This window comes from Phalacrocorax aristotelis, chromosome 4, assembly GCF_949628215.1.
Source record: "Phalacrocorax aristotelis chromosome 4, bGulAri2.1, whole genome shotgun sequence".
Taxonomy (NCBI): domain Eukaryota; kingdom Metazoa; phylum Chordata; class Aves; order Suliformes; family Phalacrocoracidae; genus Phalacrocorax; species Phalacrocorax aristotelis.
The window spans coordinates 38,071,686-38,088,838 of record NC_134279.1 but is presented as its reverse complement, the minus strand read 5'-3'; the positions used below and the strand labels follow the sequence as shown (position 1 = coordinate 38,088,838).

The 17,153-nt window shown below is 38.7% G+C and overlaps 1 protein-coding gene across 9 annotated transcripts in view; it reads right to left on the bottom strand.

Moving 5' to 3' along the window:
• RAPGEF2 (Rap guanine nucleotide exchange factor 2) overlaps positions 1-17,153 on the bottom strand; it is a 190,209-nt gene that overhangs the window by 121,111 nt on the left and 51,945 nt on the right. For all 9 annotated transcript variants that reach the window (XM_075091045.1, XM_075091044.1, XM_075091040.1 and 6 more), the window contains 2 exons: positions 8,247-8,317; positions 4,629-4,685 (listed from right to left, as the gene is read on the bottom strand). In XM_075091045.1, the coding sequence (XP_074947146.1) occupies positions 4,629-4,685; positions 8,247-8,317 (128 nt within the window). Of the gene's footprint in view, positions 1-4,628; positions 4,686-8,246; positions 8,318-17,153 lie in introns of those variants that run through there.

Below are 17,153 nucleotides of genomic sequence, written 5' to 3'. Positions count from 1 at the left end.
GAATACACTACTGTGAACAAAACATGAATTTGCTAAATGTCACTTTTATTGTAGGGCTTAAAGTTTAACTCTCGTATTTCCAGTTGTAAAAACTACTCATAGATCTACTTCTCACCTGTCCTTGCACAGAACTACTGTATATTAACTACATAGACCTACAGCTGCAAATAAAACTACAGCTTAGCCATCGAGCTAAGGCACACCCAGACACTTTACAGCTACATCCAAAATCCCACTTGACTTTTTGTGTAATGCATGATACCTGGGCAGAAGACAGCACATCTCTTCCCTGGGAAGAGCATCTGTAAGTTCCCTGCCAATTGCTGCCCCCAGCCCATCTTCCTGGTGCCTTCAGGCAAGCCTCTTCTAAGACAACCTGTCCCAAAGCTATGCAGAGCCAATGCCCTCCAGCATTTTTTAAACATTTCGCTCTACCCCATGAAAAATGCTAACATTTTCATCTAATAAAAATCATAAGTATTTCAGTAGCAACCAGAGAGTCATGCTTTTCTATTTCCTTTCCAGAAATCATTCATTCCAGGCTTCAACAGCTGGGCCAAGCCAGCTCTGGAGAAGGCCACATGGCGAAGCCAAAACAAGTATTTTGGATCTTGTGATTTGCCACAGTGATGTAACTCAGAGAACTTGGCTAAGACTGGATGGTGGTATAACAGCTACTGGGCCTGAGAATTTGGTACCAAACATGGAAATATCCAAAAAGAGTAGCTGAAGTTATGAATCTTTATCCTTTTTGTAGCCTTCTCTGCTTCTCATCCCCTTTTCCCTTCCCCTGCACTCCTCCCCCAGTATAAGCACCACAGTCTTAACACAGCCGGAGGTTTTCAGATCAGATTGTTTGTCAAGTGGTGAAGGCGGCAAAAAGCAAGACAAAACATAATTGTACAAATACAGCTATTTATTACAGGCCCTGCCTACCACAGTCAGTAATTTAGAAAGAGATTGCTATTTCTCATTTCAGTGGACATTCTCTGTAGTAATAACTCAGTTTTACATGTAATTTTTTTTCTCTCTCATCTACGGTTTATATGTATGCCTTCTCCTTTCGTTTCACAATACACACCTCTGAAAACACTGAATTTCATTAAAGCACAGAAGTCTGCACAACTGAATGACATAAAAGCAAACACACTGACATTAGACAAGAACTTTTTCCAGCTGTAGACATTAACACTAAAATTCAGTTCAAAATGTCCAAGACAACTACTACTCTTTAACCACTTGTCCTTTTCTAAGAATCAGTGCAATCAAAACCACTAGCATACAACTAAAATTGCTACAGACTGAGAAATCTGTTACTGATTAAAGCTTAATGCCAAAATAAATGTCTTGCAATCTTCTCAAAAGGGACATGTGGGAGGTAGGAGCACATATCCTATCAGGTTTTGAGTGGAAGGTTCTCTAAAAAAAACTCACTTTACGTGAATATGACTTGGGGTTTTCTTAGTAATTTTTAAAAACATTATAAGCACAGCTAAGTTAGCACCAAGTTCAACTGCACAGAAACTAAAGAGTTGCGACCACAAGAACAAGTTTTGCTACAGCATAGCAACTGAGAAACACATGAGGCTTTATTATCAAGTGACTTCAGACATCAGGTCATCAAAACTTAAGATATTTTCTGCCAATCCAGTATCTTTAGAGAAGAAAATACAGAAAACTTAAACACTTCTTTACAGAAAGGGTAAGCCACACACCATTGATGCATACATACAGAAACACCAAACAGCATGGCTGAAAACCACATACAGCCCCTCTGTGACGGGGGACAGGGGGAGCTCCTTTTATTACAGACACATTTATTTGCTTATAAGCAAAACTTTCATTGCCAAAGATTCCTCTCTGCTGTCATAACAAACATTTAAATTTTGATCTGAAAACTTTTGTTCAACTGTCAAGAGGTATACACACCTCCTACAAATCTGCTAAAACTTTGGTTTCCAGAGAAAATGCTAACTGGAAATTTACTGTTGGAAACGTCAAGAATGGCTATTGTGCAGATATGAAAAAAACCTTTTTTTTTTCTTTGAACGACTTATCAAGTGACCAAAGAGAAAATTTTTTTCCAATTGGATCTTTAAGTAAATTTGAATAAAGGTAGCAAGTTTAAAAAAAAAAATCAGGTATATGTGTCAAGTAAACCTCAATTATGAAATTTTTCCTTGTAGGTTTTAAGCCCTTTTATCATTAACTTCCCATCAAACAAATGTAGCAGGATGACTGGCAAACGAAGACTAACTCGAGCTGAACTGCCACTTTCAATAACCCAGTTTCCATTTAAACAGGGAGATGGCCGTAGGGTTTGAGAATTTGTCACTACCATGCACACCCGCTGATAGTAAAGTAAATGCAGATGAGGTGAGCCAATTTTAAACAACGTGCTCCATTTTATCCCTTTGGCTAAAAACAACAGCAAAAAAACCCCACCTATAAAGATACTATGAAAATTAACAACTTTTTAAATGGTGGGAAAAAAATTTACCATGTTTGTACTGAATGCAGATAATTGTTTTCAGCATTGCATACATGCAATAGAAATTTACCTTTTTAAAAGTACAGCTGACAATGCAGATATGACCAAAATTTTCACAATTAAAAAGTTCTAATCAAATAAACAGAGTAACTGTATTAGTTTTCACGTTAGCATTTAGGGATAAGGATTTAGCTTATCTGCGTTGAGACATTAAGTTGTGCCTCCAGGAGGTCACACACACAGGTCAATTAACAGCTCCAACAGTTGCAGCTATTTGAATAGGTTTTTTTAATGAACACAGAAGATTAGCACCCAATTTCAGATTTCAATGCAAGTCATACCATCACTGAGGAAAAAAAAGTAGTTGTAACTAGGGGTTCAAATTTAATGCTTTTTTTAAAGCCTTGGCCTTCATGACCAAAGTTCCAAGCGATAAATTCTGGCACATTCAATAAAAAATGACTAGGCTGTATGCTCCAGTCTCATTTCCTATAGCTCATAACTGAGTGGAATGATTCTAACCTGGCTCTCACATGGTTTATCTCCTGTAGTACTCAAAAGAATTTTTCCAAACATGTATATTGTAAAACTGGAGGGCGTATCCTTCTAAAACACAGAATTCAATATATATGCTGAATTTGTGAAACAAAAAAAGGATTCCTCCAAGTTCATTATCCTAAAAATAGAACACTGAAATTAGACTGCAGGTTCCATGGGAATTTCTTACCAAGTGGATCTCAAATTGTTCACTAAACTAAAATGTAAAGCTACAACTCAGAGTAACAGAACATATATTTCTGGCTTGAAAATACTGAATTTTAAATTTATTTTTTTAATAAAAAATTCCATGTTAACTTTCAGGTTTAGCCCATTAAACATGAAATCAGAGATGTGAAATGCTAGAGCAAGCACATTTTGCATTAGCATCTGTATCCAGAAACTGCCAAACTGCCCATCAAATCTACTGAATAAATCATGGGGAAAAAAAATGTCAAGAAGCGAGTAAATAGAAATGACAGGCAAACAATCAAAGTGAAGATGAAGTCTCATGAAAGGAGTGGCAAAGGAAATCAGTGCAGAAGAATTGCAAAAAGCACTTCAAGTTAACCCAGATTTCCCAATTTTCTGTTTGTAGATTGTATTCACTCAGGCACATATTTCCTGGTAACTTTTGCCTGAGTATATGCATAACTAGCAGCCTTGATTCATTCAACATATAATTCAAATTCAAACCAAGAGTTAGAATGAGCCAAGATATTGGTTGGGTCTACAGAAAAACTCTAGCACACATAACGGACACAAACAACTGCCTAGAAAAGGACAAATCAACACACCAGTCACTAGCAAATTAGTCTGTAAGATGAATAAAGATTAAATTGGTCTAATTAAAATTACCTATCCACCTATAGATTTTGACCTTGTGCATTTCCCATATGTAACTGATTACTGGGTTTCATTAAACATTAATTTAACTTTGCTGAATGGTCAGGGCTTAGCATTAAAGTTCATTCAATCACATCTTCCTCTTGATGATGAATATAGGAAAAATTACACATGTATAAAAGAAGGCGTACAGGTGCATTCTTTGTACGCTTAAATATCCAAATAACAACCCAGAAAAATCTGCATTTAGAGTCTGGTTTAGGGGCGTAAGTGAAAACCTGATAAACCTTTTGTTTCAATAAATTGCTTGCGTAAACAAAGCAACTGTAATCCTCAGATCTCTCCTGTAAACCTGAGTTGACATTAGATCACATCCCTGATAATTATAAGCTCTGTTAGATATGTCAGTTTGGCACCTCTGGTACGAGAAGCTGGTCACTACTAATTTGACAAAATTAAAGTGAGACTAAATGACAACTTACTCTAACGAGAAGACATCCCACGTCCCCTAATTCTATATAATCTCACTGGTTACAAAAATTAATACAACACACATCACCAAGCAAGAGTCACTGTTAGCTCCCTCCCTGGCACCAGCAAATTTCTCCACTATTTGACCATGAAAATGAAGTGGCTCGTTTATGTTTACAGACTGCGCGCTGGGTGAGGGAGTTGGCATTAAACACTGTCCTTAACACACTTTACAACGAATTAATTATTTGAACATCACACAAAAGGAAGCAGAAATACTTACTAGTACAGCACTTCATTTGCCTCATGCCTTTCATATCTAACAGTTTCACACATCAGTCTGAAAGAGAAGGAAAGAAGTAATTTTTAATTATGATTTGTATCGGTGTCAAAGACTTCACTTTCTAAAGTTAGTCAGCATTTCCACGTTTGCCTCCAGCACTTGCAGAAACTAACCATCAATTTAAAGCTAAGCTGATTTTAAATTAAAGCGAACAAATTGTTGAATCTAAGCATTAAAGTTATTAGTTCATCCAAGATCAGATTTGATTTAGGACACTAGATGTAATTGCTCCCATAAAAAAGATTTCTATAAAACTGGTAAAAATGATACTGATCTCATTTTATAAAGTGATCTGATAAAAGTTGTTTTAAGGAAACAATTCAGAATTTCAGAAATGGATGGAAATTTGAGATATGCAACACTAATCAGAGATACCACGTTATAAAAATGGATCACTTTTTCAAGTCAGGCCCAATAGATAGCTTCTCATTTTGCTGAAATTCAGCAACTTAAAAATTACCATAAGATTTTAATGCTTAAATCCCAGAGGGCTCAAAGTGGAGAAAATTTCCTGCAGGAAAATCCTCTGACTAGAAGGGAGGATTAAAGCACTTTTGCATTCACTGTCTTCCTGACAAATGTGGCATAGAGAGCAATTATAATAGAACTTGCCACGTATTAGGAAATGCAATGTTAACTTGGTGTAAAAAAAAAAAATCAACAGGTTATCTCTGCCTATTTTCTTAAGGAAATGGACCCTGTAAATTACTTGGGAGGGATGGAGGCGGGGGCAGAAAGGAAGGAAGGAAGGAGAAGGAAACAAACCCCACCGCCTCCCTTGGACTTTCTATGGCTCTGAAGCAGACTGCAAACACCAAGACTATTTGACAGTTAGTCAGACAGAGATTTGCCTAAGAGGCTCATGTGAACATTCAAATGAGGAACTATATTTAAATTTGGGAAAAAAACCCTCTTATTCCTTGCAGGATCAATCATCAGAACCTCAGCACACCAATGACTGGCTGCCTGAAAGGGTATATCCTAAGCAGACAGAAGTGCTCAAGAATTCTTGCTCAGGCAAGACATCTCAAAAAAGTTGATCTGAGGCCTGGAAGAGTTTATCCAGGTTTGATGTGACATTCAAAAGGCTTCTTATTGCCATTTCCCATTATTTCCTAGATCTTTTCAACAGCCAACAGGCTGCTACAACAGTTACCTCAGCACTCATCTCTCTCAAGATTTTACTTACTAGTTCAGCCCACTAAGAAACAATGCTTTTCCTGTCCAGAAGTGGCAGGCTTATAGTGGTATTTTGGTAATTCCTGAACTGAATAAAAAATTGAGAATTTAATCTGTTTGCTAAAAAAAAAAAAAAGAATCAAGTTTTACTACCACGGCCTTTGCCCCATTGCGGTATTTGAGATCCACTCTTTGGAGCACCTTTGAGAGCTTTTCTCATAGACAATTTCTGTATTGTATATAATTATTACGTATTGTATACAAATTTCAGCTAATGAAAAAATCTTGCTTCCTAGCACAGCTAAAAACTTTCTGAATGACAGAACCTTCTCTTTTTCAGACACCATTGCCCACCATAAAATCAGGTCTTGCCAAAATCCTTTACAAACACCAAAAAGCTACTGTCTGCTTCTGCGTCCTGGGTCCTCACCTTTTCTCTCTGATCCTCTGTTTTGAGAGGGAAGGGGAGAGTGGACATCAGATTACTAGTGAGAAGACACCAGAAGAAGAGTCACTGCTAGCAGTCATTTAAAAACTAAAATACCGCTCAAGGATAGTCTGTGCCCTACTGGTCTAAAACGATGCTGGGCAATGGGCCATCTAAGAGTAGGAGTTACAGGAAACAGAATCACTTTAACAATCAACTTTTGTTCCCCTCTGAATTGGGAGCGAAGGAAGTACATTCTTGTCAAAGTCACGCAAGTTCACCACTGGCACTGTCTGAGTTTGACAGCATTTTGGTCCTGTTATTAGAAATAGGGGACCAAATGCCTCTTACAGAAGGGAGCCAAGTGTTTCAATTCTTGTGTTAAACTGGAAGCGTTAGAAATTACAGTGTCCAAGTAGTAAACTAGATTGCTTCCTCAAATATTTAAAAAATTGAATTAGTTCTGGTCAACACTGGCTTTTAATTAACAGTTAAAAAAAAAACTGTAATAAATTCAGGATGAGATTGTCGGCAAGCCATAAGGTAAGTTATTCATTACTAGAAGCTGTATTTCATACTCTAGTTTTTAATGCATCTCAGAGGTTTTTGTGGCATCTCACCACCACAAGAAGTGTTGTATCTAAAGGATACTATAAAAGCTTTCTGTCCCACATCTGCTGGGAGCCCAGCCTTTTCCATGTATGGTACTGTAAACAGAAGCTCTCTTCTAGGAATTCACTGTGCTGGGAGAGCAAGCCTGAGTTCCACACATTCCTCAGCAAGAACCTCATTCTGCACAGGAAGCCAAAAAGCACACATCAACATACCACACAACCATATGTGCACACTTTGATCTTTGTAAACAAGTTAACATCAGTTCAAGTCCAGCTATGCAAAACTTGACGTGCTAAAAGTCTTGCATATAATAGCACAACACAAAATACTTTAACTGAATATGATCATGGCCTCCTTCCAAAGCAGAAGTCATTACAGAGACTACTTTGAAGTCAACATTCACATTGCAAAATGTGTCTTGGGCACTCTGGGAGAAAGAAAACGCCGCCTTTTATTTCCTCCAAACCCCAGAATATTGGCTTAGGAATGTGGACTCTGACAGAATGACAAAGCAAGAGGCCAGAAATTAGAAGCTAAACCAGCATTAATCAAGTCAAAGTTGCTTCAGCATCTTCAGATGCGGCAAACGTTGGCAAACCCCAGGATGCAAAATAACAGTAATTCACCCTCTCCTCCCATAAAGCATACAGGAGATGTGCCGGCCTCCTCCTGTACCTGGCAGCCTCACACCGATGTTCAAATACCCTTAGAAACTTCCGCTGTAAGATGTTTATGAGAGGACAACTGAAATAATTACTTCAGAAAAAAAAAATCAAATAAACACAAGTCTCTATAAAAAGTAGGAAGTTCATCTGGAATTTTTTACTTGTATTTGTTTGCTTAATGAAGCATTTTAATAATAAAATATGTAGATGACATTTATTAGTAGTTTTTTACTAAGTATCATATGCATGTGTAGTACATAATTCATCTAAATCTCCCACAAGAAAGCAAGCACAAACTGAAACAGAAGCTGAAAAACAGACTCTGCTCTCATAATTATTATATTAAATAAATTATTTGGACTATATATGGACTTTCTTTCAGGACTGGAACTTGTACTCTGTAAATAAAGCATTTACTTCTAGTCTGAAAGTTTGAAAAGAAAACAAACACATCCATAATAGAAATCAGAAGGAACAAATAGGGATACACATATGCAGACATACAAGGACAAAGTGTTACGACAATAAAGAAGGGAAGAAAAGGATGCAGTGATAGCCAGCTTTTAGTTTGAGGTAGGGTACACAACAGTAGTGTACAGTTACCAAACTTACTGTTCCTTTGCTTTATTAGTGTATTAACATACCTGTGTTTTTAATGGTAAAGTATCATACCTTAGCTGATGCTCTCTCAGATTAGACAAGGCTTCCATTCCATGTAAATAGGAATACACAATCTCCAAATCCTACAAAAATAAAGGAGAACATTATTAGGATTCTCAGTTTGGTACAAACTGTCAAAATACTGTTTTTGCAAAGCATCCAGAGCTCCCCTAATAGGGGCAGCAGGGATGTTTGAAATAATACGTTTACAAGACATTCAAAGCAAGTTGCAGTAATACCTTTGATTATACACTGGAACCCAACATGAGAAAGGAATGATGATATGTCCACATTGGAAAATACAAACAGAAACCTTTCTGCTTGTGCTGTCATTAGTCATGCCCAGGAAACATGCCTGGTCCAGAATTCCAGTGAGCTACTTTGCAACTACCCATGTCCTGCTTCCCAACGCCAATGTACCCAAAACCCTTGATTTATTCCATAAAGCAAGCTCATGGAAATTGGTCTTTTCATGTTCAGGGGAAAAGACAAAATAGTCTGACAAAATACCCCACTGTACATAAATATTTATAGAATTGAATCATCTTCAAATGGAAGGAAAATCACAAGCTTAAACGAGAAAAAAGCAGGAACAGGAAATTATTGGCATTAGATAATAAAAAATCCTAAATACATGGAGAAGTGTTACATTCACCATTGTTGACCTCCAATATCCACCTCACAAAACAACATTAAGAGAGATATGAAAACAACATCCAAGACTAAAACTTCCAAAATGCAACTATGGAAATACTCATGTCAGCCTAGAGGCTTTGCTATTGTTATACTTAAAATCACTACAGCACTTAAGAGAAAACTCCAGTTCAGCCCACAACCTCTAGGATGATTTAACTTTGCCTTATGGGTTTGATGCTGTTTCATTATCCATTTTTTAAACAGGCTAGTTACGAGATGACATATTATCCACAACTGACTGAAAAATCAGAGCAGTGGCTCTCAACCACTAGCCGAGGCTGACAAAGTTGAGAACAAACTAACACCAATATCAGTCAGTCTCATAACTTGCTGTAAGAAAATGTTTTCAAGTAATGGAATATATCAATGCTATAAATTTATGAAAGATTTGGTCACTAAGAAGTATTTGTTTATTTAGAATTAACAGTGAAGTAGAGAAATCCTTCCGTTTTCAGACATAATGAAAGAATTCTATATGTGGTATTTGGGCAAAGGCGTTACAACTGAAGTCACACAGTAAACTTGAATTTAAGTGAGAAAAATAAAAATAAAATCTAGTTAAATGCATTAAGCATAGAAATGTTACTGTATTTGTTTAAACCATGCTACAGATCAGAAAAGATACCAGGAGTACACTCAATGGTTAAGACTAAATAGATGTCTGTCTTTCACTATCTAAAAGGACATATTTTTCTCATAATGAAAAAAGCAAAATAATCACTTTGAAGAAGTGAAAGAAATGCACAAGCCAAAATGCTGCGATTTTGCTTCTATTCTGGTCCTTCTGCTCCCTTGCCCTCTAGAGGCTTTGGTCCTCCTGCAAGGAGCAGAGGACACATCAAGGACACAAATAATTATGCATAGTTTAGTATGGAGGGACCTTACACATAGAAGGCTTTGAAGGGAAAATACAGTAGTCACTTGCTTTTATGCCCCATTTTTTAAAATACTAATAAAAGCATGTGAAAGCACATGTCTGCTGCAGTCAATCACCTGCTCACTTGGCAGACAGGCTGGGGGCGACCAGAGGCTCCTGGGAGCCCTGTGCCAGCGGCAGGGTAAGCTCTACAGGCCCCGTGGCACCGCTGCCACTCATCCAGACATGCCAGCCTCTGCTGCACAAGCCACCGGTTGCAGTGGGAAGCTGGGAGTGGACCACTGGGGATCAGATGCCCACAGCAGTGCCTTAAATGGAGAAGAGCCTGGCCTGAAGGTGCGCCTGTAATTTGTTTCCCACAAGCGTGTCTAGCAGCAAGCAGACACAGAACAGAAGGAGAATAACCCTCTGCTACCAGCTTGCACTGAGGTTTCTTTCGAGTGGCACAGATTTTGTGGGCAGTAAAGGATTCAGAGGAATAAAGAACCATTAAAGATTCTGGCTTACAAGAATCCACAGATCTAAAAAGTGGAAGTGCATGGTAAAAGGGATCTGTGGACATTTGGTTTCCATAACTGCTAGGTGACACAAACCTAGTGACAAAGCAGCAGAGAACAGAGGTTACGTTCCTTGAGAAATGCAGCTGAGATGACTCAAAGCAGGGGGAATGCATTTAAGGTCACCAAAGGGTGTCATTCTGACCAGTTTCACAAGCAACAGACAAGATAAGTTTAGTGAACACTTTTTAAAAAATAAATAATCCCTCTTCAAAATATAAGCATACTTGTCAAATATTTGCAAATACAACATCCCATAGGACCCCACAACAGGAACGGCATATGGTGGAGCTCCTGGCCTCTCAAATCTGCACCTGGAGATCTAAAAAAGGGGAGTGGAAGGAAAAAAACCACACACAAAAAAAATCCCAAACCTAAACAAATCTTTACTTGTGTTTCCATCATGGCTGCTAACTGCAAAGGGGAGAAATTTCATCAGAGATAACAAAAGGGTTTCTTTTGATTTGCAAAAAAAAAAACGGTAGCAAGAAAACAGACCAGTGGTGCAGGCAGTGGGGTCCTGTCAAAGCAAGCAGTCGTTATAACATTGAAGCTGATGCGCATCGGCATTAAATCAGACAACTGTTTGAGAAGCATGCTGCAGCCAGTTCTTTAAGCTGTACCTTTCCAGTGGGTGTCTAGCAGGAAAGAGCTCCCTCTAGCACCAGAAGTTTGGCATTGAAATTTAAGTAACGAATAACCAGCATCACCACTGTCAGTTAAATTCTCCATAATGGTGCAAGGTACAAAAAAGCACCGCAGAGTTAAAAGAGCTGAATATATTTTCATATGTTGTCAGTAGACACTGCACACTTCCAGTCAGGCAGTATTAAAGAGTCAGAAAACAATTTAAAAAAAAATAAAATCAGAATATCAGGTTATGGCCATTAGGTCACCTCAGTTTTCCATTTTTCTCAGGAAAAAAACACGCTCTGCTTACTTACAAACATACTCATTATTGAACATAAATAGTTGTTTCAACTTCTTAATTAAAAGTGAATTAATGGAATACAAGAGTCCTTCAAAAATATTTTTGCCGAGTACTGTAAAATCCTAAATAGATTCCAAATGCTTGAAATGGTGGTGAACTAAAAGCCATTTCACAAAAAAAAAAAAACAAACCACACACACACACTCAGGCGTGTAAGCTATGAAAGTTTTCAGTTTTGACATACTAAAAAAAAATCTCCAAAAAGCTAAGGTTTTTAAATTATCATGAAAAGAACTTGGTCTGTCAAGGACATAACCTGCCTTTGTGATTCATGCCAGCTTGTGGAGCAAAACCCGAAAGCAGCAGCTGAATTCAACCCCACTGATTTACACGAACATTTCTGCTAGCTTGCAGCGTCCCTGAAAGCTGCCTCTAACTAATGCACAGAATATATAAAAACATGCAGGTCACAGCAGCAGCCTGGTGCTTTTTTCGGTTGTGGCTGTTTTCACAACACATATACTCAAAATTACCACCAGGTGGCAGACGGAGCCGCCAAAACTTCAGAGACGGTCATTCTTTACAGGTTTGGGGTTTTTTTTAAATGTACCTTTATAACAGTTTATAAAAGTCAATAGAAGCAAAGCTAATCATCACCAATACAACTGGTTAAATATGCTGCTACAGTAAGAACTATTTATACAAAAGCAGAGAGGAACCACCAACCTTCTGCTTTCTAGTTTTATCCAGCCAGCAGAATTGTATGAAGACCACTCACTGCAAAAGCAACGCAAAGGCTCAGCTGATCTTGCTACAAGAATCAAGTTCCACTTAAAGATTGTGGCAACAGCTTGAAAAAACATCTCAACGGAAACTCCAAAACCAAAAATTAAATGCAAAGCACAAGTTAGGGCAGTTTTTAAAGCACGTTTTTATTCAAATGAAGGCTTAACAACTGAAATGTAACCTAAGCTTAAATTTGTACTGCAGCCAAAGTCGTATGCTTGGGTTGCTGTGCGCGGAGCAGCCCAAAATTTGTTTAATTCAGTGTTATTTCTTAATTTGTTTGTTTCTGTGGTGTCAGCTGGCTCAGTTTAAAGTTCTGACTGTACTTTGAAACAAAACGGGGACTCAAGTTTTAACATAGCTCCACTTCAATTATATGTGTAGAGACACATTGGGGTGCAACCTTACCCCTGCTCTCCATTCTAATAAAAATCTGCGTATGTTTATGCCCAGGCATTTCTATCCATTTCATTTGTGTTTCAAACATATTTGGCAATACCAGATACGCAAACAAGACAAACCCACATCAGAATGCTGGACCCAAATTCATGCTAACTTGATGAAGAAATTTTTACTTTAGCTAAGTGATAGACACAAAAATTTGCTACTTTGGACCGAAAAGGTTAAACCTCTCTAAAAAAATCGCAAACTTACACTGTTTTCAGTCCTGGTTTGTACTAAGGTGTGAAACTACAGGCCTAACTCAACTATTCCTCCTCGCCATAGTTAAAAAGCAAAACGCTGAGCTGAGAAATTGCTCTCAATGAAGAATTCACTTATTTCTGTGAAATGGCAAACCAGCTGAGAGACGCTTTCATCTTATAATAGTTTGCTTTACTTCAAATTAAAGGGTAAAAATAAAATGCAAGATAATTCCTTAACTCACTCACTTGGATGAATTAAAAAAAAAGGATCTTTTCAAAGCACCTGATATTCACCTTAGGCTGAAAAAGATCTGCCTACTGAGCATAAAACAGGTTTTGAAAGGCTGATCTTTATTGAAATAACCCATCTTTAGCTCACATTCAGCCAACCACCCGTAGCACACGGGAACACCAGGCTCAGAGGATGAGGGGGCAGGTGGGTGGGTGCACCCACTCCCCATCACACCTGGTAGCTCCAGACTCCACCCCAAGCCCAGGTTTTGCTGTTGTGAAAACGGGAGGTCCCACCCAGCCCCTCCCCACTGCACCCCTGCCACCTCCCTGGCCCCAGGACAAGCACCCACTCACAGGGACCCAACTTCAAGCCTCTCTGTCAGCGGCATGAGACCCACGAGGTCTGGTGTTGGGGTCACGGAGGCAACAGCTCATGTGGCAGGGAGACGGTGGGACCTCAGAGAGTCTTCGACGGGGTTAACAGACTACGAAACCGCTGGCAGGAAGGGAGGCATTTGTCATTTCTGTATGACTGACTAAACAGTTATTTTAGCCTGAAGTGGAATCTCCCTTTTCTCTTTAAGTATTCTTAAGCTTTTTTCCCCAAAAATTACAATAGATTAATAAAAGCAGCAATGCCAAGTTTTTCTTCCTAGCAAGCAACGAAGCCACAATCCAAACCCAGGCTGAACTCCTGCCTCATTTTCTTTATAGCAGCACAATCCTGTCTTCCTTTCTTGCATCCAGCACCTGAAATCATTTGACCCTCAGACACTCAGGTAGCTATACCAAGTATTTATATTTTGTTTTTCCTCTAGCACTGATTTAGCACCTGCCTGCCTGGCTGTACTGGCTCTCCGAGACCAAAGCAGTGCCGCATCACTAAAGGAAACAGACTGGACTACAGCAACATCAATCCCGCCTGGCTTAAACAGAAATTTCTGTGTCCACAGAGGAGACATGTCTGCTCCTAAGCAGGTTTGTTCACATCTGGTTCACACCAACATGCCAGGCTCTCACCAAGAGCAGCTCAGGAGACCATACAAGTCACCGCCTTCAGAGACAGCTGCCTCTGAAGAAAAGGCAGGGCAGGCGGGGGGGGGGAAGCTACGCCAGTTGTCCCAGCCAAACCTGTCTCCAAAGGCAAGACCCCTAAGGGTGACCTTAGATCTTGCAAATATTAAGCTGCCAAAATACAGGAGCAAAGCCACAAAAACCAACTTACACCAGGACAAAAAAATCCAGTATTACTGATTCCAAAATCCCCACCACGCACACATGAAGATGAAGTATTCATCTTTACCACCAGCTTGCCAGCAGTGGAAAAAACCTAAAACCCTCATAGCTGCTGTGCAGGAGCGTGCCCAGGTATGCATGGACTTACCAGTGAGCCATACCACGACTCATTTGTTGAAGAGATTAAAATGAAGTATCTGTCACGTACTATTAATTTTTGACATCCTTTTTCTTACATCAGAACCTTCGTATTCGGGGTAGGGGGCTCCCACGTGGGAAGCCTGCCAGAATCCAAACTATCACACTACATTTTAAGATAAATTATTGTTTTTAACTTCACTGTAAGCTACCACAGCAGATTTCTGCAAGCCATTCTTACTAGTGTACGGCATGCTACATAAAGATCCATGGCTTAAAAAAAACCTAAAGCCAAAGCTATAGAAAACAACTTATTGACTCGATACTGAGTTGGCAGCTACAGTTATAAATTAAATATTTAAGTAAGTGAATTTACTTATGTCAAGTCGTCCAAATTGGTACTTCTGTGAATGAAATCCCATGGGCCATATTTTAAGGATGAATATAGATTGTTATTTACCTTTGTAAATTTACCTGAAACAACTATTTCCTTTACATCAGTCTATTTTGAAGTATATAAGAAAACTGTAAGCTGAGACTAAAAGTTCATTCATGAACATAGAATAAAACTGCTAATTCTTAATACATTCAGTTTCTAAGTACAGTCTAGGATGCAAAGCTTGGCCTATCAGTTTTGCATATGAAACAATTAGCATTTCCTTTAGCCAAACTTGACATTTTTAATATTAAAGTCTGATTTTTCAAAGACAAAGCCTACAGAATCAGGTGATGCTACTGTCTTCAACAATCTCACAGCAGAGTTGAAGTTCCTACCCTGTTCATCAACCACATTTAGCACCATTTTGGAATCCATTTGCCCTTCTCTTCTCCTGTGGGACTCCTGTTTCCCTGCCAAGAGCAAGCCAGACTTATCCAGTCACAATGCAGCCCAACACAGCCCTCCCCAAGGAGCAGCGCCATCAGCTCCTAGACAACCTGCAAGTCTGGAAACTCAACATTCACGACACAGATTCAAGGGGACTGAGCTCAGCAGAGTTGCTCTGATAAGCACCATCCATCACACCACATTGCCATTATCATTTCTCCCTTTTCTTTTGCTTGGCATAAGGAAAATGTAAAGAGTGGAGGGGTGGGAAGCAAGTTGTGTTGAAGACGGGGGGGACCAAAGCCAGCTACATGGGTAGGAAAACAACTGATTGTAGCACAAGTAAATTCACTGTCTCCAGTTTACCACCCACCAGCCTAGTCTACCTTTTCTAAAACTGCCTGTTCAAGGCAATAGTTCGGCTTACCTCAAAACCACGGCTCTCCAAGACAACGATGAGACAATTTGAAACACAGGAGTTTCTAAAAACAAATACCTTCTTACTCATACTCCAAACAGGTGACTGGGATTTAAAGGCAACTTTTGAATTTAAAGGTCATTAGAGCCATCAAATGCCAAATCAGTGACTTGAACTTCAGCCAAATGTGTTAGTGGCCACTAAAGTTCTGAAAAATTTTACCATCTTAAACCTGTATGAATTTGTCTCAACTAATATGCATTATATTTCAGGAAATATATGACAAAACATTACTCCACAGTAACGAGGCCTGACTAAGCTTGGGAATCAGCCTTCATCAGGAGGGCAGTTTATAGGCCATCAAGGCAACCCAAGTCTTCACTTCCTCTGCTTCAGCTAGGCAGCTGGGAAGGAATATGGAAATTGTATTGATGTTGTTACTATTTGTTGACACACAAAAATCATTATTTTTAGCTCCACTGTGGGGAGAGTGGGGACATCCGTTCTGGGTTACGAGTGGAATTTTTTTAACTGGATTAGAAACAGGAGGAACAGGCAATTTTAATCTGGAACTGAAGTATCCGCACATGAAGCTAATCAGGAACAACTCCAAAAACTCATAAAAAGAAAGGAGAAATCCCATTCTCCTGGTTTGTCTTAACTGGAAGTTGTCCCAGTACAGAACAAAAATAAGCTTCTCCAAAGACTTCAACTGCATTACTGCCTCAGAGTCAGAGGCTGGAGAAACACCACAGGATCGCACTCAAATAGTTGTAGAGAAACAAGGTGTTTCAATGGGATACTTAAATCAGCCTTCCTGTCTTTCAAATATGTTTTGTTTGTTTTGTGAATTATTGTCTTTTTAAATGAGCTTCCCTCAAAAGACAATTTAGTTACATGTTTATTTTTGCATTTTAGATTTTTTTTTTCCCAATGGCGAGTAGGTTAAAAACCTCACTTCCATGTAATGACTCACAGATTTACATATAATAATATGAACAGGTTTTGGTTTTCAATCATGCCAGCAGAACCTGCTCAAATGTATAAAAATGAGTCAGCAGGTTCAATGACTCACCCACACTAACAGACTTTTAACACCAGCTCAAGATTAGTACAATTGATTCAACATATCCCGCTGGTCATAAAGCTTTTAGCAGAATAAAGTAAAGAAATTAAGACATTCATAATTATAATCATCCCATAAGATGGGGATAAACGTGGAAAGGGTAGATGAGAAATTAAAGCCTGCCATCTCATAGAAGTCAGTGAACAAACTAATGAGCATAGGAAATTACAGGGTAGTGCCATGCATTTCTTTTCTGCTTTCCAGACTCTCCAAAGTCAGACAATTAAACGCTTAACAAAAGCCTACATTCTGTAGTCAAAAATCCAAACGTTGGTCACATGTCCAAACGCAAACAAAATGGTTTCACTACAAAAGATCTCTCCCACTGACTGCACAGTCTATAATTATGAAAGGCACTTAAGTTATTCACAATTAAAAATATATATAATTGCCTTTTTTGCACCTTATCAATATTTATAGCCAACAGTTGGAAGCTTGCATTAAATCTGT